Here is a 22,423-nt window from a genome sequence, read left to right on the forward strand (position 1 = left end):
TTATTTTTGATAAAGGAGGCAAGAATATACAGTGGAGAAAAGATCGCCTTTTCAATAAGTGGTGCTGGGAAAATGGACAGCTACACGTAAATGAATGAAATTAGAACACACCCTAACACCATACACAAAAATAAACTCAAAATGGATTAAAGACCTAAATGTAAGGCCAGACACTATCAAACTGTTAGAGGAAAACATAGGCAGAACACTCTATGACATAAATCATGGCAAGATCCTTTATGATTCACCTCCTAGACAAATGGAAATAAAAACAAAAATAAGCAAATGGAACCTAATGAAACTTAAAAGCTTTTGCACAGCAAAGGAAACCATAAACAAGACCAAAAGACAACCCTCAGAATGGGAGAAAATATTTGCAAATGAAGGAACTGACAAAGGATTAATCTCCAGAATTGACAAGCAGCTCATGCAGCTCAATATCAAAAAAACAAACAACCCAATCCAAAAATGGGCAGAAGACCTAATAGACATTTCTCCAAAGAAGATATACAGATTGCCAACAAACACATGAAAGGATGCTCAACACCATTAATCATTAGAGAAATGCAAATCAAATCTACAGTGTGATATCATCTCACACCAGTCAAAATGGCCATCATCAAAAAATCTACAAACAATAAACGCTGGAGAGGGTGTGGAGAAAAGGGAACCCTCTTGCACTGTAGGTGGGAATGTAAATTGATACAGCCACTATGGAGAACAGTATGGAGGTTCCTTAAGAAACGAAAAATAGAACTACCATACAACCCAGCAATCCCACTACTGGGTATATACCCTGAGAAAACGATAATTCAAAAAGTCATGTACCAAAATGTTCATTGCAGCTCTATTTACAGTAGCCAGGATGTGGAAGCAACCTAAGTGTCCATAAACAGATGAATGGTTAAAGAAGATGTGGCACATATATACAATGGAATATTACTCAGCCATAAAAAGAAATGAAATTGAGTTATCTGTAGTGAGGTGGATGGACCTAGAGTCTGTCATACAGAGTGAAGTAAGTCAGAAAGAGAAAAACAAATATCATATGCTAACACATATATATAGAATCTAAAAATATGGTCATGAAGAACCTAGGGGCAAGATGGGGATAAAGACACAGACCTACTAGAGAATGGACTTGAGGATACGGGGAGGGGTAAGGGTAAGCTAGGACAAAGTGAGAGAGTGGCATGGACATTTATACACTACCCATCATAAAATAGATAGCTAGTGAGAAGCAGCTGCATAGCACAGGGAGATCAGCTCAGTATTTTGTGACCACCTAGTGGAGTGGGATAGGGAGGGTGGGAGGGAAGGAGATACAAGAGGGAAGAGATTTGGGGACATATGTATATTTATAACTGATTCATTTTGTTATAAAGCAGAAACTAACACACCATTGTAAAGCAATTATACTGCAATAAAGATGTTAAAAAAAGAAATGAAGGAAACAATAGCAAAGATCAGTAAAACTAAAAGCTGGTTCTTTGAGAAGATAAAGTTGATAAACCATTACCTACACTTATGAAGAAAATAGGGAGACGACTGAAATCAATAGAATTAGAAATGCAAAAGGAGAAGTAACAACTGACACTGCAGAAATACAAAGGATTATGAGAGATTACTACAAGCAACTATATGCCAATAAAATGGACAACCTGGAAGAAATGGACACATTCTTAGAAAAGCACATCCTTCCAACACTGAACCAGGGAGGAATAGAAAATATAAACTGATCAATCACTAGCACTGAAACTGTGACTAAAAATCTTCCAACAAACGTAAGCCCAGGACCAGATGGCTTCACAGGCAAGTTCTATCAAATATTTAGAGAAGAGCTAACATCTGTCTTTCTCAAACTCTTGCAAAATATAGCAGAGGGAGGAACACTCCCAAACTCATTCTATGAGGCCATCATCACCCTGATACCAAAACCAGACAAGATGTCACAAAGAAAGAAAACTACAGACCAATATCACTGATGAACATAGATGCAAAAATCCTCAATAAGATACTAGCAAATAGAATCCAGCAGCACTTTAAAAGGATCATACACCATGATCAAGTAGGGTTTATCCCAGGAATGCAAGGATTCTTCAATATATGCAAATCAATCAATGTGATACACCATATTAACAAACTGAAGGATAAAATCCATATGATAAAAGATGCAGAAAAAGCTTTTAACAAAATTCCACACCCATTCATTATAAAAACCCTCCAGAAAGTAGGCATAGAGGGAATTTACCTCAACATAATCAAGGCCATATATGACAAAACACAGACAACATCGTTCTCAATAGTGAAAAACTGAAAACATCTTTTCGTGGTGTCCTTGTCTGACTTTGGTATAAGGGTAACGCAAGCCTTGTAAAATGAGTTTGAGAATGTTTCATCCTCTTCCATTTTGGGGAAGAGTTTGAGAAGGACTTGCATTTATTCTTTTTTAAATGTTTGGTAGAATTCACCTGGGAAACTACATGGTCCTGGGCTTTTCTTTATGAGATTTTTGTTTACTTATTCAACCTCCTTACTTTGGTGATGTCATGTTTCCTTTGGTGTTATCAAATTTCCTTGATTTTTCTTGTTCCTTGAAGTCTTGCATTGCACTCTTTGCATTTAAAGTAGTAGTCATCTCCTTCAGTCTTTACTAACTTAAGGAGAGAAATACATTCCTTCAGTCCTGCTAGGGATTCTGAGGCTTTCACAGACCTTTTATCGTTATGACTGCTTCTCACTTCTTGCTCCTGCTTGTGGCAGAATTCATAAATTTGTATACTTCTCTCAATCCTGCAATGCACCAGACTGGGTACTGAACGCCTCCCTTTCGCTTTCCCAAGGGCAGAGCTAAAGCTAAAGAGGGCAAATTTGTAGCCTCTCCGTGGCTCTCAGATTCAGGTTAGCCTTCTGTGCATGCTCACAAGCCATCTGCCAGAGCTTGCTCTTGCTTCCTTTGAGAACAGAGTGGGCCACAGGGTGGAGGTTTGTGAGGGTGAGGCAAGCAGGGTTCTGGGGGTGCCAGTGGGACAGCTGTACGGATTCACATGTGAGATGTTCCAAGTGGCTTGTGGGCTGGCTTCTTGATAGAGTCCGTGAAGCAGTTAGTAGGATCTATGTCCCATTAGTGCCCTCCAAGAGTCCTATATGTCACTCTCTCAGCCTCTTCCCACTCCCAGTCATGCAGCTGATGACTCGGTATTCTGAATGGGATGAGAGAGAAATGGGCCTCTTGGCCGTGTCCCACACAGCTGGGAAAGCCAGGCACTCCTTAACACACTTTCACTCCTCCCCCCATCCCCGCAGGAGAAATCACTGGCCAAGAAAGTGTCTCTTGGAATTGACGGGTATTGCTTGGGGGAGGGGTGGTGCAGGTAAAGTCAAAATGTTACTCCTTCCCTCTCCAATGCATCCAAACTGAAATATATATATTATATATTTGTTTGTTTGTTTCCTCCAACAGCATGCTGGACCTTCTCTGCTGGAAACCTAGAATTCCATAAAGGCTTTCTTGTCCATGGGTGATTGCCTCATCTGTAGGTGACTGACAGTGTTCTTCAGGGGCTCCCAGACCATGGCTGAGAGGGACTGGGACCAGCACATGGGCCACTGCAGGGTCCGCAGCCAGGACTGAGATCTGTACATGTATTACCTGAGGCACGAGTGGGTGAGCCTCCTTCCGGGTCCTGTGGCATATGGTGTTGGATCCCACAGCTTTCACAAAGGCACTTTTGTCTGTAGATGGATGCTAAATTGTTATTGTTGAACAGGGCATATGTTTGAGGAATGCCGTATTTGGCCATGTTGCTAACATCACTTCTGGCAATGAGTCCTTAAACACCAAAAGCATGATCTATGAAAGAAAAACCTCTTAAGTAGGACTTTATTAAAATTAAAAACCTCTGCTCCCTGAAAAAAAAAATTAAGATAATGAAAAACCAAGCCAGAGACTGGGAATAAATCTCTGCAAAATACATATATAATAAAGGACTGATATCCAAAATATATAAGGAATTCTTAAAACTAAACAACAGGAAAACAAATACCCATTTTAAAAAATGGGCAAAAAGTCTGATTAGACACCCATTTTCACCTTAATGGCTCTAAAGTGGATTTTAGGACCTGAGGACAGAGACCAAATATTATAACAAAAGATGCTCTAATTGCCTTATCACTCAGGAAATTCCAAGGGTTTGGGGAGTTGGGATCCAGGCACCGTGAATGGAGACCAAATATATACGAGAAATATATTTTGATCATCTTATTGACAAAATATATTTCTTATAAATCACAGTATTGCAGTCCACCGCTTGGTCTTTGAACACAGATCCCTTACAGCAAAACAATAAAAAATGTCAAAAGATAGGCACATTACTAGAATCTCATTCAGTCACTAATAACCATTGAGTCCATTATGAAATCTTATGAAAATATCTCCCAGGGCAAGGCCACTCAGGTTTGCAGGCTTCTATTCAATCTTGTCAGTTTCCAAAAGCAGGAGTGATCTCAGCAATATATGGCTTCACCCTTTCAGTGATCTCGTATAATTGAGCCAAGAGGCAATATCATCTTTTGCTCTGGGCCTCTTTTGAGATGTTCATGTAATACTGGATTTCTCTCATTACATAACCCATTTATTCATTTTCTAACCCACAGCTACTATTTTTCATTCTCTCCACTTACACCCAAACTTTTCCATCTTTGGAAAGGACATTAGGTTCAGTCACTGTACTGGTCTAGATGGCAGGCAGCAATACTAGTCTAGCAAGTCCCACCCCCTCAGCTCACTTCTAGTCAGATAAGGTAAGGTAACACAGGTGCAGAAGTTACACAGGTGAGCTATCTTTATCACCAGGCAATATAGCTGCATTCACTGTTAATCCTAATTTTCCCAGACTGGGTGAAGGCATATCCTGCCCCAACAGGCCCTTAGGAATTCTGACATAAAGGTAAATAGTTTCTTGCTTAGGAATCATCCCTTTTTCATGTCCTTGTAGTTGCAGCCCTGGTCCTGTGACCATTGTATCAAGTGGTGGGGAAAAGAAAAAGTTGAGGTGATATGGAGAAGACAGATTACCAACATTTTCCCCACTCCCTCTTCCCCTGATCCACCAGAAAAACAGAAATTTATTCTGTGGGAACACTCTTTTAGCCCCACTCATGTTCAGCTTGAGTGTGAGCACATACTCATGAAGGCATGTAAGCCAGCCCTTCATGCCTTTATTCCCCCCCACCCACTATTTTAGACAGCCAATATTTTAACTGCCCATTCCAATTCTCTATCAAGCTATGACTCTAAAGAGGTTATTTTTCTGACCACTGCTGGACATCATGTGATATAAAGTGTGTTCCTTGGTCTAAAGAAATGGTTCTCAACCATCCAAATTTGTGCAATATCTTCTGTTATAGTACTTTTGAGCATTTGCATCTACCACTGGGTAGGGAAAGCCCAGTGCAGAGTCAATGTCTATTCCTATATTCCTGTCAGAACTCATTTGTAGCCTCCCAGGGCTACCAGCATTAGTTTGACTTGTCAGCTCTAATCAGGACCTCCCCGCAACCCCCAAGGAATCTGCCACATAGCCATCTGCAGTCTGTCTCTTTTGCTGGCATACGGAACAGTTCTTATTGGCATTACCTCAGAGGGTGCAAGAGAAATATGTCTAGATTTGGTCCATCTTTGCACTGCTGCAACTCCCCCATGTCCACTCATTTCATGTACCCAGGTGGCCACATCAAGGAAGCACACCAAAATGTCCACTTAGTGGTTCCAATCACCTTCTGAACCTTGGAAGGGGGTTCTTCGGATGGGCATGAACATGTCCTACTTTAATGTACCCCTTAAATTCCCAGTGATTTCCATGAGGCTGTGCCCTATTAAGGCCATCCCTTTAACAGTCCAGTTTTCCATTGCCTATCTACCTGACCATATGGCCAGGCCATGGGCTACTGTCCATGTGTAGGTAAAAACCCAAACATAAGGGCTTTTGCCATTGCTCAATTCTTCCACCACTGCTAGGAAAACAGCATGCAATTCAGCACACCAGGCTGATCTGTTTTTACCTTCTTCAATCAGAGTGGTGACTTTCCAAACGTTTCCAAGATATTGTCTGTTCACCATGGAACTGCCATCCACAAGCCAAGCAGCTCTTTGTTGGTCAGTTAAGGGCTCTTTATAGGGCACTGTCCAAGTTACAACAGAATCCAGTAGCTCCTCACACAGTTCCAGAGTCAGTCCTTGGTGAAAAGAGGCTCCCTGCTCTCAGGAGTACCTCCTCCTTGTATCTCCCAGGCAGCATGTTCCTTTATAAACCATTTCCATTTTATTATGGAACTCTTCTGGGCACTGCCATCCCCATAATTCTAGATATTATGGCTATTTCAAGTTTCAAGATCACTTTATGTCCTTCAGTCACAGTCTTAGGGGTAGCTTCAATTAATCACTGATTGCAAGCTAGTAAATGTCCCTCAAATGGAAATTCTCTAGTCCAAAGTGCCAGTAGTTGTCGAGGTGCTCACAGCTCTTGCCATATGTCCCAGTCTATTCTATGCCTCACACAGAGCTATCACACAGCCTACCAGCACCTCAGCCTCTACTCCACGTTTTGGCTCGGGCAATCTTACTGCTTCCCATTTAGCATGTCCAATTAACACTGCTTGAAGGGTAGATTTACATTCCTTCTATTTACAATACTAGGTATGGGAAACATTCACCAGTCAGTTATAATGTCCATCCCCACAATACAATCAGGTAAAAAAAGCAAAAAAAGATGCAACCACTTCACATAAAACCTGTTTAAATATACCAATTCTTCTACAAACTTTTACCTTAATTTCATCAACCCTTACATTCCTAACGGTAGCCTCCACTAGGACTTCATCAATAATAGGTTTTGTTTTTACAATACTAGGTAAGGGAGGTGTTCCCCAGCCAGACATGGTTTCCATTCCCAGAAAACATTCAGGTAACATTCCAACTTTCATAATTAAATTAACCGTTACACTTTTATGTTCTCTCAATTGAACTGTAGCCCAAGTCAAGGTTTCACCAATGGATTTTGGTACCACAGTTCATAGGATTTCTATATCAGTTTATCCTGGAAACTTTTCTTCACCCCGACTATTTTACCCAAGCTTGTGCAAAAGGTTTTGGATCCTTAGCAAGGTTAGAGCCAAAGGACTCTATAAGTCATATAAAGTCTTATGTGTAAGACTTATATAAAGACTTATATAAAGTCTTCTTAAATCTTATATAAATATAAGATTTGTCAATCTTATATTTATTGTCTTACCCCTTGCCCTAAGTGATTGGTCAGATTTCTCATTGTAATTTCTGCTTTCTGGCTTTCAAAATTTCTCCAAATTGTGGTGAACAGAGCTGACTTCTTTGGGGCCCTTTAATGTTGGGGGGTCAGCAAGTCCTTTGGTAGTGCTGTATTAAAATCTCTGTTTTAAGCCCACCAATATCTGTTTTATTCACTCTGCTTCTTAATTATCATCTAAAGATTTCCACCTGCTGGGATGAGTTCCATGACTCTCCTTCTTTCTTCTTTGTTCCACTCCTATCAACAGTTGCTTTATTCACCTTATTCCTTAACAACTGTTTAAAATTTCCTACTCTGCTAAAACTATTCTCTTGATTCCCTCCTCTGCTGTCTCATTCTCTTGTTAATAACCTAATACTTTATTAGCATCTATAAGACCATGAGGGGAAGCTGAGACAGCAAATTCCATAAGGCTTCTTGAACTATCCCGTGGTTTTGCAGCAGTAAGGTTACAATGGGGTATCCATGTAAAAGAAGCCCTTTAACCACAGCATCTAACATGACCTGGATAACAAGTATATTCATTGGGTGAATATCCTGGTCATCATAAAGCCAGTCCCACATGGCTTGCATACAAAGCATATCAGCTGCTTCATCTGGGGTGTTCTGCTTGGCATTCATAAAGGAAGATGGACAGTCCCCTTCTCAGGGTAAACAGACCTTACAGTGGTCTTTATCCCATCCACCAGGCTAGTTGTTCTTTCAGAAATAACCTCCTGTGTGTCTGGATCACACATATCCATCTGTGATTGTTCTATAGTGATCTGGGGAACCTGTACCAACCCAAACATGCTCTTTCATTCTGCAGCACTCAAAACCAAACACACAGCTCCTAAATTAGTCACTGTCACAATTTATTTCAGTAAAGGTTCCTCAGTAAACTGACATCAATCTACCAAATAAAACAACTCCTTCACACTATGTCCTCTCGTTTCAATAGTTTCTTGGTTTTTCCCACACCCTACAATGACTACCTTCTTGGTGACCAGAGGACTTAGAGGTACTTTCTGTAGCCCCTGCATAATTTTTACCTTGGAGTGGGGGCAGCTGTGAGGCTAGTGGCTGAAGCTCAGACTCACTGAAATCTGAGCTTGGTCTAGCATCAGGGTCTGATCCAGCACTCTCTTTTACTTTTAGTTTAGCTATTAACAGATAACAATTACCAAGGGATTGTATATTTTACCTCTTTCTTATTAGTCTTCATTTCCTTATTCATCCAGTGAGACAACTCCCCAGGAGTTGGATTTGATTAAATAAAATTCATATTTTATGGCAAGACAAGAAAAATTTAAACGTAAAATTTTTCTCTGCCCCTTTGGGCTTCCTCCCTCTCCTCTAGTGTGTATTGTGCATCTGCACTAACCAGACCTCCCTAGGAGATAACCTTCCTTCTTAATCTTGTAACAGGTCATGATGGCCCCCCAACTCACTTTGTACATGCAGATCCGGATTGTGTAAACTGTCAATACATCACTTGATATATAATCCTTTGTCTCAAAAATGTATATAACTGTGCTTTGACCTCTAACAGGTGGAACAGTCCTCAGAGCTTTCTGAAAGTCTGCCTTCTTAGTTATAATCCTCAGGTTGTCTCAAATAAAATTTTCTATTTCTTTCTTAGAATGACTGTCAATTTTTCATCAACAGATCCATCCCTAAATTCCATTGGTAACTTTTACCCTTAGTAATGGATTGTAGCACAGCTGTTGCTCCATACCATGCATGACTATGAATCAAAGGTTCCTCAATCCCCACCCTTTCATCCTTTCTTTTCCCAAACTACATGTTTATGTGAGCCAGGGCTTTCTAGCAATTCCCACTTCTCTGACACCAACTAAAGTGGTTCTGAACCCAATTCCAATGTGTGTGTATTGGGGTGTTGGGGGGAAGATAGTTTTCTACAAAAACAACAATTCTCAAATGCCAGCAAGGTGTCCTACGATTAAACTTAATTATGACACTATCTACCCAGAGAGAGCATCAGAGTCCACAGGTCAGGGGCTCAGTCCCACAAGACTGCTCTCCACTTCAAATGTCAATCTCAAGCCCAGGTTGTTACTTGTGCTTCTGAGCGACCAACTGCAGATTGGAGGTTTCCACGACCCCCTCCTTGGACTTCAGATGCCAACTGCGAATCCAGGTTGCTACCTGTATGGCTAGCCAGCTACCAACTGGCTATAAATTAGAGGTTCCTATGGCTTCCTCCTTGATTTCAATTAATTTGCTAGAGTGGCTTACAGAATTCAGAGAAACATTTTACCTACCAGATTACTGGTTTATTACCAAAGGATGTAATTCAGAAACAGCCAGATGGATACATAGGACAAGGTATGGACAATGGGTACAGAGCTTCCATGCTCTCTCCCAGCGCTCCACTGTCCCAGAATCTCCCCATGTTCTCCAACTCAGAAGCTCTCCAAACCCCATCATTTTGGGTGTTTACGGAGGCTTCATTACATTGGCATGACTGATTAAATCATTGGCCATCGGTGGCTGATTCAACTTCTACCCTCTCTCCCCTCCCAGGAAGTAATAGGAGGGGTTTTGACTGAATATTACGACCTTCTAATCACAGAGTCGGTTCCTCTGGCGACGGACACCATCTTTAGTGCTTTCCAAAAGTCACCTCATTAACATAAACCCAGTTGTGGTGGAAAAAGGTTTGTTATGAGTAATAAAACACCTGTTTCACCATAATGGCTCTGAAGTGGATTTTAAAAACTGAGGACAAGAGACCAAATATTATGACAAAACAGCTCCCATTGCTCGTATCATTCAGGAAATTTCAAGGGTTTCAGGAGCTGTGAGCCAGGAACCATGGATGGAGACCAAATATATATGAGAAATATATTTTGGTCCTCTGAATGACCAATTATATTACTTATAAATCACAACATCACACAAAGCTTACTACAATAACTACAGCAATCTAAACAGTATGGTACCGACATAAAGACAGACATATAAACCAGTGAAACAGAATAAAGAGCCATGAAATAAACCCTTGCATATGTGGCCAAATGATTTTTGACAAGGGTACCAAGATCATTCAACGGTAAGTGGACATTCTTTTCAAGAAATGGTGTTGGGAAAACTGAATATCCACATGCAAAAGAATGGATCTGGAGCTTTACCTTATACCACATACTAAAATTAACTCAAAATGGATCAATGACAAACTCAAGAGCTAAAATCTTGAAACTCTTAGAAGAAAACATAGGAAAGAACTTTATGGCATTGAGTTTGGCAATGATTTCTTAGATAGGACACCAAAACATAAAAAAGGTAAATTGGACTTTGTCAAAATTAAAAACTTATGTGCATCAAAAGACCCTTTCAAGACAGTGAAAAGGCAAGCCACAGAATGGGAGAAAATACTTGCAAATCGTAATATATGATAACGGGTTAATATCAAGAATATTTAAAGGACTCTTAAAACCTAACAACAATAACAAAAAAGACCAAACAACCCTATTTTTAAGGATTTATTTTTAAGGGCAAAGGCCTCAAATAGACATTTTTTTCAAAGAAGATATGTAAATGGCCAATAAGTACATGAAAAGATGCACAACATCACTAGTCATTAGGGAAATACAAAGGAAAACCACGATATACCACCTCACACACATTAAGATGAGTATTATCAAAACACAGAAAATAACAAATGTTGGCAACGATGTGGAGAAATTGATACCCATGTGCATTTTTGATGTGAATGAAAAATGATTCAGCCACTGTGGAAAACAGTATGTCAGTTCATCAAAAAAATTAAACATAGAATTACCATAACAATTCCACTTCTAGTTATTTACCCAAAATAATTGAAAGCAAGGGCTTGAACAGGTATTTGTACCACCAATGTTCTTAGCAGCATGATTCACAACAGCCAAAAATTGGAAACAACCAAAATGTCCATTGACAGATGTAGATAAACAAAATGTGGTATATACAAACAATGAAATATTATTCAGTCTTAAAAAGAAATAAAATTTTGGGCTTCCCTGGTGGCACAGTGGTTTAGAGTCCGCCTGCCGATGCAGGGGATGCGGGTTCGTGCCCTGGTCCGGGAAGATCCCACATGCCGCGGAGCGGCTGGGCCCTTGAGCCATGGCCGCTGAGCCTGCACGTCCAGAGCCTGTGCTCCACAACAGGAGAGGCCACAATAGTGAGAGGCCCGCGTACCACAAAAAAAAAAGAAATAAAATTTTGATACATGCTATAAGGATGAACTTTGAAAATATTATGCTATATGAAACAGCCAGACAGACACAAAGTAACAAATATTATAGATACATTCTAGATACATTGTATCTAGATTTGTCAAATTTGCACAGATAGAAAATAGAATAGTGCTCACAAGGGCCTGATCAGAGTGGGTAGTGGGAAGTTATTGTTTAATGGATACAGAGTTTCAGTTTGGGATGATAAAAAATAAGTTCTGGAGATTGATATTGATGATGGTTAAATGACAGTGTAAATGTACTTAATGTCACTGAAGTATACATATAAAATTGGTTAAAATGGCAAACCTTATATGTTATTTTACTATAAGTTTTTAAAAACCATAGAAATGTACAATACAAAAGGTGAACCCTAATATACACTAGGGATTTTAGTTAGTAATAATGTATCAATATTCATTCATCAACTGTAACAAATATATAACACTAATGCAAGAGGCTAATAATATGGGAAACTGTGTAGGGAAAGGAGGTGGTGGAGAAGAAGTAGTAGTATAGGGCTTCCCTGGTGGCACAGTGGCTGAGAATCTGCCTGCCAATGCAGGGGACACGGGTTCGAGCCTTGGTCTGGGAGGATCCCACATTCCACAGAGCAACTAGGCCCGTGAGCCACAACTATTGAGCCAGCGTGTCTGGAACCTGTGCTCCACAACAAGAGAGACCACGATAGTGAGAGGCCCGTGCACCGCCATGAAGAATGGGCCCCACTTGCCATAACTAGAGAAAGCCCTTGCACAGAAACGAAGACCCAACACAGCCAAAAATAAATAAATTTATTAATTTAAAAAAAAGAATGGAGGGCAATGTCTACACTATATACTGAGTCCCCTTAAAAAAAAGAAAAAAAGGTAGTAGTATAGGGGAGCTCTCTGTACTATCTGCTTAATTTTTCTGTAAACCTAAAACTGCACTAAAACATAAAGTCAAATAATTTTTAAACGACAGTATTATTGCATTTTTGGTTTGTTATTCCTTGTTTTTATTCCAGTGTATTTTATTTATTCATTTATTTTTATTAAAATATAGTTGAGACAATATTATGTTAGTGTCAGGTGTACAACATAGTGATCCAATAATTAAATACATTATGAAATGATCACTATAAGTCCAGTAACCATCTGTCACCATCAAAATTATTACAGTATTATTGACTCTACTTCTTATGCTGTATATTACATCTCCATGATTTATTTTATGATTGAAAATTTGTATCTCTTAATCCTCTTCATCTACTGCCCCATAATCCCTCAACCCCCTCCCCTCTGGCAACTACAAATTTGCTCCCTGTATCTGTAAGTCTGTTCATGTTTTTCCAGGGTTTCTTTTTGTTTTCTTTTTCTTTTTTGGCCATGCAGTTTATGGGATTTCAGTTCCCTGACCAGGAATTGAACCTGGGCCACAGCACTGAAATCCAAGAATCCTAACCACTAGGCCATCAAGGAACTCCCACTGTTTCCATTTTCTTTTGTTTGTTTCATTTTTTAGATTCCACATATAAGTGAGCTCATATGGTACTTGTCTTTCTCTGATTTATTTCACTTAGCAAACCATCAACAAAACAAAAAGACAACCTACTGAATGGCAGAAAATAATTGCAAATGATATACCCAATAAGAGGTTAGTATGCAAATTATAAAGAAACCACACAACTCAATATAAAACAAGAAAAATGAACAATAAAATTAAAAGATCGCAGAGAACCTGAATAGACATTTCTCTAAAGAAGACAGACAGATGGCCATAGAGACATGAAAAGATGCTCAACATCACTAATCATCAGGGAAATGCAGATCTAAACCACAATGAGATATCACCCCATACCTGTTAGAAAGGCTATTATCCAAAAGACAAGAAGTAACATGTTGGCGAGGATGTGGAGAAAAGGGAACCCTCATGCACTGTTGGTGGGAATGTAAATTGGTGCAGCCACTATGGAAAACAGTATGGAAGTTCCTCAAAAAATTTAAAATTGAACTAGCATACAATCCAGCAACTCCACTTCTGAGTATTTACCTGAAGAAAACAAAAACACTAATTTGAAAAGATATATGCACTCCTATACTCACTGTGGCATTATTTGGAATAGCCAAGATGTGGAAACAACCTAGATGTCTATCAATAGATGAATGGACAAAGAAGATACACACACTCATTATTGAGTAGTAACTTTTCATTCTGTCTTGGTGTGTGTATGTGTGTGACATCATCAGTATCGGCATCGAAACCAAATCTGGGGTGATAGTGTATTCTGTCTCTGAGGGGTGGCCACAACAATCCCAAAAAGAAAATATATTTTTCTGTACAGTGGAGTCATGGGTTTCTTGCAGAATGAAGAGAAAGGGAGAGGGAATTAATTGTAAAGTTTTTCACTTAATAGAGTTGTTCATCTAGGCTATCTTTGGTAATTTTAATATTATATTTCAAAACTTTACTATATATATAATGACATTAATGGATTTATGTAAATTATAAAAGTTCCTACCATTGTTCTTGGTATACCGGAAAAATGACATTACTTTAACAGGAGGCTCAAATGGAAAAGGCACAACCTTTAAGCCATTTCCTCTTGTTTCTTATCCACTTGATATTTATACACCAAGGGATGACAGCCACAGAAGTTTTTGTTTTTCATACCAGACTAGTTTTGACTCAGAAGAAATTATCTGTTATGAAAACTGAAGGATGATAGTGTGCCCCTCCTCTAAAAGCTTTTTTGTACTTGGTCACTGGCTCAATGAGGGATGAATCATTAGTTCTGGATGAGGATTTCTCACCTAAGGTGCTTCAGAGAGCCTGAAGTCCCACATGGCTTGAATGCAGGTGGGATATAATGGGGACAATTAAAATACGCTGAAGGATACAGAGCCTTGAAAGACTTACTAGGGAATTTGGTGATATTATATAGATGGATTCCCCTGAAAGTTCCTCATTTAAAATTGAGGGTAAATAAATAAATAAATAAATAATTGAGGGCCCAGCAAAGGGTCGGTAGGTGCTAATCGCCCAGTTGTGTTGCAGGAAGATTTCCTGCTTTACTTGATGACAGGAAAGATGAGAAATCTACACTGATTTTTTACCCCCAGCCAGCAACATATTGAGACAAGTAACATCTGGATCAGCCCTGATACTACATGGGCTTGCCTGAATTGTTTTTCCAGAAAAGGACACGAAACAAGAGATGAGCAATGGGGTTTTGACTTTGAGTACACCCCAGGAACAATTTGGGAACTGACTCTGTCTTCCATAATTCCTACTCAAGGACAGACCATCAGCTTCTTGCTTTGATACAAACACCTACATACCCCAAACTCACCCTCCTCGTTAATTAATGGAAAATTCCACAGCCATCAACTGATTAAGTGTGTGCTCCATAGGGCATTTGAGACACAGAATATTTCCAAAGGGTCTGGTCCAATTATACTGTGAAGATCCCCAATTCTGAAAGCAGTACCCACAGCTGGAATTCTAGACTATGGGAGTTTTGTGGAATAAAAACAAGTTATAAAGAACTCCAAAAATCATCTAAGTTGCAACTGTATGTTGCAAAAAGCCTACTTACATTTTTTCACCCTTAATGCACAAATGTGGCTGGTTGTCTTTCATTTCAACTCCTAGATATACAGAAGATAGATTCAGATTTGACCTCAACAGAAATTAAAGATAGCTGCTAAAACTAGGGGTACATGACACCTTGTTGAGATTTGTAGGTTTAGGACTTCCCCCAAACACATAAAAAGTTAGGAGAGAGAGGAAGCTCAATAGAAAGACCAGTATTTGTACACTGTATTTCTCAATACCCAATTTCCCAATTCTGGGCAGTTAAGGAAAGAGGAATGATAACAGCAAAGGAGACAGAGGGTAGGAGAGGCAGAGGGGACCCCAGATCCCAATCTAAACTCTGGAATTCTATGCCACAAACTCTTAACCAGTACTTAGCTTTTGTTAGGTATAAACAGGAGGAGCTGAGATAGTATAGACAACATGGCTTCAGCTCTGTAAACTGCACAAATAAATAGGATAGTGGGATTAGGGGAATTAATTTCTTCCTAACCACACACTCCTAAAGGACTTTGGTCTCCTGTGGCTATCTCATAGATCTGAGCTCTAATCAAAAGGGATCAGCACAAACAAGGCACTGTCATCAAGCATAGGTGCAAATCACCAAGTCCAAAGCATTGGTCAGCAAACAAAAGCAAGTATGAGAGCAAACAGTCATAAAGATGGGGAAAATTAGATTTTCCATGAAGCAATTTTTGTAATTAGACCCTAGAAAGGCCCTCCTCTGAGACCCAGGAATACAGGGGGAGGGAGCCTCAGATGAAGCAGTAAACTTGGTACCCCAAGATGGGGTACCTGGATGTTGAGGGTACAGTGGGACTAGGTCATTTTAGAACCACACTTCCATGGCGTTGCTAAATGGGAATGAGAACAGGAATTTTCTTGGAGGTTAAAAAGCTTCAAGATATCCTGCTGAGACATCTTATGTGAAAGGCTGAGCACAAGTTCTGGGACTCAGACTGGAATGAAAGCATCTGTGTTCCTTTACTCCTAAGTCTATGTCTTCACCCCTTTCCCCAGGTCTGCCCAGATGTCAGCCAGTAGCACAGTCCTGTCTTCTTGTGTACAGAGTGATTCTACTCTTTGAACATGCTGAAACTGAATGATCTTTCAATGTAAACTTGTTTTGTTTGTACCCCACTACAGACGCAGACAGTGCTCTTTATTATTCTGTTACTTGTGCTTTATCCCTCTGACTAGACTTCAACTGAAGAACTAGGACAATGTTTTCACCAGTTTTAGCATGCAACTTTATTTACATGTAAATGAAGTATTAAATGAATACACTTGTGTCAATATAACGCACAGAAGTATAGCTTACTCAGGATGAATAAGTTCATTATTAGGTCATATTGCAGAAATACTAAAAATATCTCAATTTATATAGCACAATAAAAATCAACAAACATTCAAGCTCTCAAAAGATCATTTGGTATCCATAAAACTAGCTCCTTCAATCAGCACAGATGGCATAAATATTGAACTTATAATATGCATTCATTTCATATTACAACACCAAAAATTATTCAAGGCTTTGTGAGAACATACAGCTATTCAGAGTTTGAGTATTAATCGTATAACTTTATCTCTCACCTCAGGATCACTGTGCTCTGCTAAGTCTTGTAGTTTCTGACCAAACTCTTTTGCTTCCTGGAATATGGAAATAAGTTCAGATTTAGTGAACTCTTCCTTGGTAAATAGCTTCACCTTCTTTTTGAATTGGAAATTTATATTCTCAAATATTTCAATGATATTAAGAATATTGGCCTTTGACTCATTTTTGTTAAAGGGCGCAACCAATGATGACAGTACTTTGGCACTGATCAGTTCTCTTGTATTGGCTTGATTTTTAGACAAGCGCGAAAACACTTTTAAAACATAAAACTTGGTTTTGCCACTTCCCTTGTTTAACAAGGTGAGGAAATCTGGAATATAATTGACAATCATATGGTGGTCCTCAAATTTTACACTCAGCTGCACTAATAATTTTAGTCCAGCCAGTTGCTCAGCGGAGTTCAAAGGATAAGAGATTATGTCCTTACAAACTTGGTTTACATATGACTCTCCTGTTTTTGGTTCTCCAGAAGACTCAGAGTTGTCATCCACCATATTTAAAGTTCTAGGGTGTTCTTTAACATTGGGATTATTGACCAAGTTTTCAATCATAACAGTAATACCTACATCATGAATTATATCTTGGGTAAATGGATAAGCAGGACTGATACCCATTATCATTGTAGCTATTTCATGAATGAAAGGATCCCTAGTTAACTTAAGTAGGGCAACGAGTTTATCAAACTCTTTAGGCTCTAAACTAAAAACACGTGATTTGCAGCGGCAGGCTTTTGGATTGGGCCCATACTTTTCCCTATACTTAACCTGTTTTTTGAGCTCAGCTAAGGTCTGGAAGTAAGGCCCATTATAGGGTGGGATCTTGGTCAGAGGCCGAATCCCCAGAGGAGTTTCAATCAAGGTCTCAACCAGAGTCCAGTTCCCTTCTGGAGGCAAGGATCTCTCCCCTCCCTCTACTGGGACTAGGACACAAAACCTGGCCCTTGACCATGCTGCCGCTTTTTGCTTTATAGTAAGTTCGGGTTTGGGTTTGGGTGTGGGTTTGGGCTTTTCCTGGATCTTACATGGAGGCTTATACACTTGAAAAGGGGTCTCTTCTTCAGGCCAGAACCAGGATCCTACACTAGGCTCTTCTCCAGTCCAAAACCAAGAGAAGACATTTTCTTCAGCCTCATCACTGGACTCAATTACAATACCAGCTCTGTCCCCCACCCTGAACTTGATGCTGGCCTCTCTCCTTCTCTGGGGCCTGGACCCAATATTGTCTTTATCATCAGCCTTGGCAAAGGACCTGATATTGGCTTCACTTCCAGCACCAGCATTGACTTCATACTTGGTCACAGCACTGACCCTGGACATAGGCATGGCCTTTGACTTGGTTTGGGACACTATACCAGGTTCTGTAGGGGGATCTGCCTTAGTCTCAGCCACAACTCTAGTCTTAGTTTTAGCTTCCATCTTGCTCACTTCCCTTGTCAAGGCACGGCCTCAGCGTAGGTCACTGCCTGTGTCCTGGCCACTGCTCCATCCCCAGGCTTGGCCTGGGTCACTGGTCCTGTTTCCGATTCTGCCTCAGCCACTGCCTTGGCTTGGATCTTAGCCTTGGCTCTAGTGTTGGCAGGGCCACTGATTCCAGCTTTCAGGCCAGCCCCAGCCCATCCTCTGCCCTTGCCTTAGCCTCGAAGCGAGTCATGATCCAAGTTAAAGGCAAGGCCAAGTTATGTATCCCCACCCCCGTCTCAGCCTTGACTGAAGGTCTCTCCCAAGTTGGTGTTTTCATACAAAGTCCAGTTGTCACTCAGCCCCCTTTCCAACTATAGGCTCTGCCAGTGATATAAACAACGTGCAGAGGAAGCTCACTCAGGGAAGGGAAGGATGGCTGTGTGCCTGAGCGCAGCCCTGTGGAGGGTGGTGGTCTTCAGCCACTCCAAGGCCACCAGATCTGCCAGTGAAGTTGGACCTAGGGGTGGAGGAAGGAAATGGGGCTTTGAGTCTTTTCCAACTTTTTGCTCATATTGATTAGCACAGAGAGACAGGAAAGTATGAAAATTCAGTGCTAAGTGTAAAAGGTAGATAATTAGCAAACTCCTTCTCCCTTCATTTCATGCTCCCTACTACTGTAGTTGCAACCGATCTTTTTTCCAGACACAAAACAAGAGTATGGAGAGTGAAAAAGCTGAATGGGAGTGAGAGAGACTGAAGAATCCCTAGACTGGCTCTCTACCCCTACTGCACCCAAGCAGATCTCCACTACTTCATCCTACAGGTCTACTGATGAAGTCTCCACATACACTAACCTCTGATCTGGAGTAATTTTCTCCTCCTTTCCTTGCTTCCAATGATGACAAGCCCTACAGCAGACCTAAAGGCAGATCTATGGACAAATAAACAAACAGGAAGATTAGAAACTGATCTCTTGGTAGACTGACCTTGGTCCCTGGTCCCTATATATGTAGTTTGTCTAGTGTTTCCCTCCTTCTGGTCCCTTCCCCCATTGCCTGCTTCAGGACTGCTCCTCCTCCCTGTTTCCCACCATTTTCCTCTTCAGTGACTGCCCTGGCATTTCCCTGTTTCAGAAATGGGCTGGGGTGAAGCATAAGAATAGGAAAACCAAGTGGGAAGTAATAAAAGCAAGTATTACCCTTCTATACCCCCAAAGCTTAGGAAGGCTCCCAACTAAATCAGCAGGGGACCAAACGGGTAAACTGTAAACTGGCAAAACAGAAGAGACAGAATTCTCTATCTCAATCATTCTACCCTCACACCAATCTAAACATATATAGGACATATTTCTCTTCTTCATTATTTCCTAGCTTCAAGTTGGGTTACCACTTACAAGCCTTCACAACAACTGAGAGTTCCACAGACCTAAGGACAGACCTACACGCAAAGATTCACAAATGCAGAGATAAATAAATAAAGAGAGACAATGGAGACCGAGCCCTTGGTAGAGATCAGCACGTAGGACACTGATTCTTTCTGGATACAAGTAACTGATTGCCAAAAATTTCTCTCTTTCTTTCTCCCCTCCCCCAAATCTCCAAGCTCCTCTGCTCCATTCTCAAAGTCTGACAATTCCCCTGCAGAGACAACTCAAAAATCGCTGCAAGATAGTGGTGGTGTTAGTAGGGATGGAATGCTCAAACCATGGAAACTGGCTTCAAAATCAATGAAAAGTATGATTTCCAAATTTCATCTAAGTTCTTGCGTTTCCTTTTTCTCCCCAAAACCTATCATTTTCTTCACCACAACGGGAATAAGGGAGGGCTGTTTGGAAAGCTGGCAGAAAGGAGATCTGGAATTTCCCCTAGATCCCTAAGTGCTCTAGTCTTAGCCATCTACCACATCCAAGCACTGACCTCTCTACAGAAATTAAGCCAATTTTCTTTTTCTTATACCCTTTGAGGTTCCCTGCCCCTTACCGGTCTTTACAGAAACATAGAGTACCGCAAATGCAGAAACAGACCTACACATATAAACGCATGATACATACTCAACGACCCAATGAAAAGACAGTGGGAGAGACTTGGTTATTAATAGTTAGCCTAGTAACCAGGACAGGAGACCCTTTTCTAATCCAGGGCCTTGATTATCAAACACAACCTCTTTTTACACTCTTTCCCTCCCAGGGCTCCCCAGACCACTGCTCTCACAGACAGCAGCAGCCCCTCCTCCTATTAATGTAATCCACCATTTCTCCGCTAGAAGCCGCTACTACACTCCTTTCCCTCCCCAAACATGGTGGATGTGAGGAGGGCAGTGTCTGGAAATCAAGCTAGCAAGAGGCAGATCATTTTAATTTTATCATTGCGTGCCGCTCAAATGACCCCTGTCCCTCTCTCCCTCTCACCACCCGTGCCCCATGACCAAGTCACATCTCCCACGTTCATCTCTGACACCCATATCCGCACTCCCAAGCAATGCACGCCTTCTCACTGACCTGCTCTGCTTGGATGAGAGGCAGTTTTCTCATTTCCTTGCCTCGAGGGGTGCCGAGCCCTAAGAAAGAGGGACGGACAATCAGACGGATACAAGGACACGAGACAATGGCGGCGACTATGTTTGGGGTTTGGCCCGGCACGGCGGATTCATGACGAGATACCTGCTTTATCAGATGGAGGGCCGTAACTGGCAAACGACTGTAACTTCCTGGAATTTCCTTCTCCTTACCCAGGACGCCTCAGGGACCCGCTCCTAGTGACCCTTTTAACAGCTACCTTTTCCTCCGCAGACTTTGTCTCTCCACGTCCCCAGAACCAAAACCGACAGCGGGAGCAGCTCGCGGGGAGTTGAAGGCGATTCGGCCTCACGAAGCGGAGTGATACCAGGCCTTGCATAGCGCCGCTTTCTCTGTCTGCGAGCTCCGTCCCGCCTACCCTATCTGTTTCCTTACTGGAATGGGCAGGGGCGGGGTCTGGATTTTTAGAAAGCAGCGCTGGACGGAGAGAAGCCGACTAAACCAAAGGGTCTCGGTATTAGTTCCCCTCTGTTAGGGAGCTCCTCCACCCCAAACCTACAATCTTTTCCCCTGAACTGAAATGTATACAGGTTTCGGGAGGTGGCATCAGTGAATCCACTTCGGCCTGATAAGGCGGATGGATACCAAAATATAGTTGTTACAAATTCACTTCTCCAAAGCCTGTGGCTTTTAGTGGGTGGGTTGCGGGAGGGGCCGAGTTAAGAAGGTCAGAAAGGAGGCTCAAGACTAAAGGAAGAAGGTAAATTCTGATCTATTCCAAAAACTGTGTCCCCTTTATGAGAGAAGCCCCTTCAAACCGTCCTTCTCAGCAGTCAGCCTTTTGAACTAAAGGGCAGGGGTGGGGCCGGGCGTCTGGAAAGCTGCTCTGGTCCAACTTGCTGATCAATATCAAACACCTTAGTCTTTTCTTGTTCTTCTCCTCTAAGTTTCTCGCCCTTATTGCCTACCGTATTTCTTGCACAGAAATAGTTGAAGGTAAGGTGGGATGAGAATATAGGGAAAGCACAGATGGACGGAGAGAAGCATATTAATACCAAACTACCCCGGTGTGTACATAAGGCATTCTTATGCCCTGCCTCCCCTCCTGACGCCCACGATATTTTCTTCACCTAAACATGCAGGAGCCTGAGCATGGGTATGTGGAAAACAACTCTGTACTCATGGAAGAGGGTGAAACTTAAATATTTTTGTACTCTTGAGCCACCTCCCACCCCACACCCCCACCACAGGGTTTCCTTATTTGTCACCTAAAATGGAAGATGAAGTATAAGAGAGTTAAGAAAGCAGCACTAAAGTGAGAAGGGATTAAATGCCAAACTGTCTCGTTGTGGGGCCCTTTTTATGCCTGACCCACCATATTGCCTGCACAAAAAGTCAGATGAGGAAGATGAAGTATAAGAGAGTTAAGAAAGCAGCACTAAAGTGAGAAGGGATTAAATGCCAAACTGTCTCGTTGTGGGGCCCTTTTTATGCCTGACCCACCATATTGCCTGCACAAAAAGTCAGATGAGGTAGAGGAAATATCAGAAAAGGAGGCTGGGAGAGGAGAGGCGATTTAAGGCCAGACCACCCTGGAGGTTCTGGGAAGCCCTCCCCAGTTCTGCTTTCACTGTTCCTGGGACCACGGATGGGAGGAAGGTGGGAGGCGGCACCCGTGGAGGCCGAGCCACTGCCCCTCTTCTGAGGGACGGCAGCCCTAGATAGACCTCTGGCCTGAGGAAACAAACCACCTGTCTGCATCAGTGTCG

At 41.4% G+C, this 22,423-nt stretch overlaps 1 protein-coding gene across 2 annotated transcripts in view; it reads right to left on the reverse strand.

The window, feature by feature from the left end:
- Positions 1-21,049, reverse strand: part of ARMCX5 (armadillo repeat containing X-linked 5) — a 123,827-nt gene extending 102,778 nt beyond the window's left edge. For both annotated transcript variants that reach the window (XM_067024004.1, XM_067024005.1), the window contains exons 1-4: positions 20,799-21,049; positions 20,637-20,695; positions 18,994-19,070; positions 16,718-18,656 (exon numbers count right to left, since the gene is read on the reverse strand). In XM_067024004.1, coding sequence (XP_066880105.1) covers positions 16,718-18,154 — 1,437 coding nt within the window. In that variant the 5' untranslated portion in view covers positions 18,155-18,656; positions 18,994-19,070; positions 20,637-20,695; positions 20,799-21,049. The remainder of the gene's footprint in view (positions 1-16,717; positions 18,657-18,993; positions 19,071-20,636; positions 20,696-20,798) is intronic.
- Between the last annotated feature and the right edge of the window lie 1,374 nt (positions 21,050-22,423).

Source organism: Kogia breviceps, chromosome X (genome assembly GCF_026419965.1).
Source record: "Kogia breviceps isolate mKogBre1 chromosome X, mKogBre1 haplotype 1, whole genome shotgun sequence".
Classification (NCBI taxonomy): Eukaryota; Metazoa; Chordata; class Mammalia; order Artiodactyla; family Physeteridae; genus Kogia; species Kogia breviceps.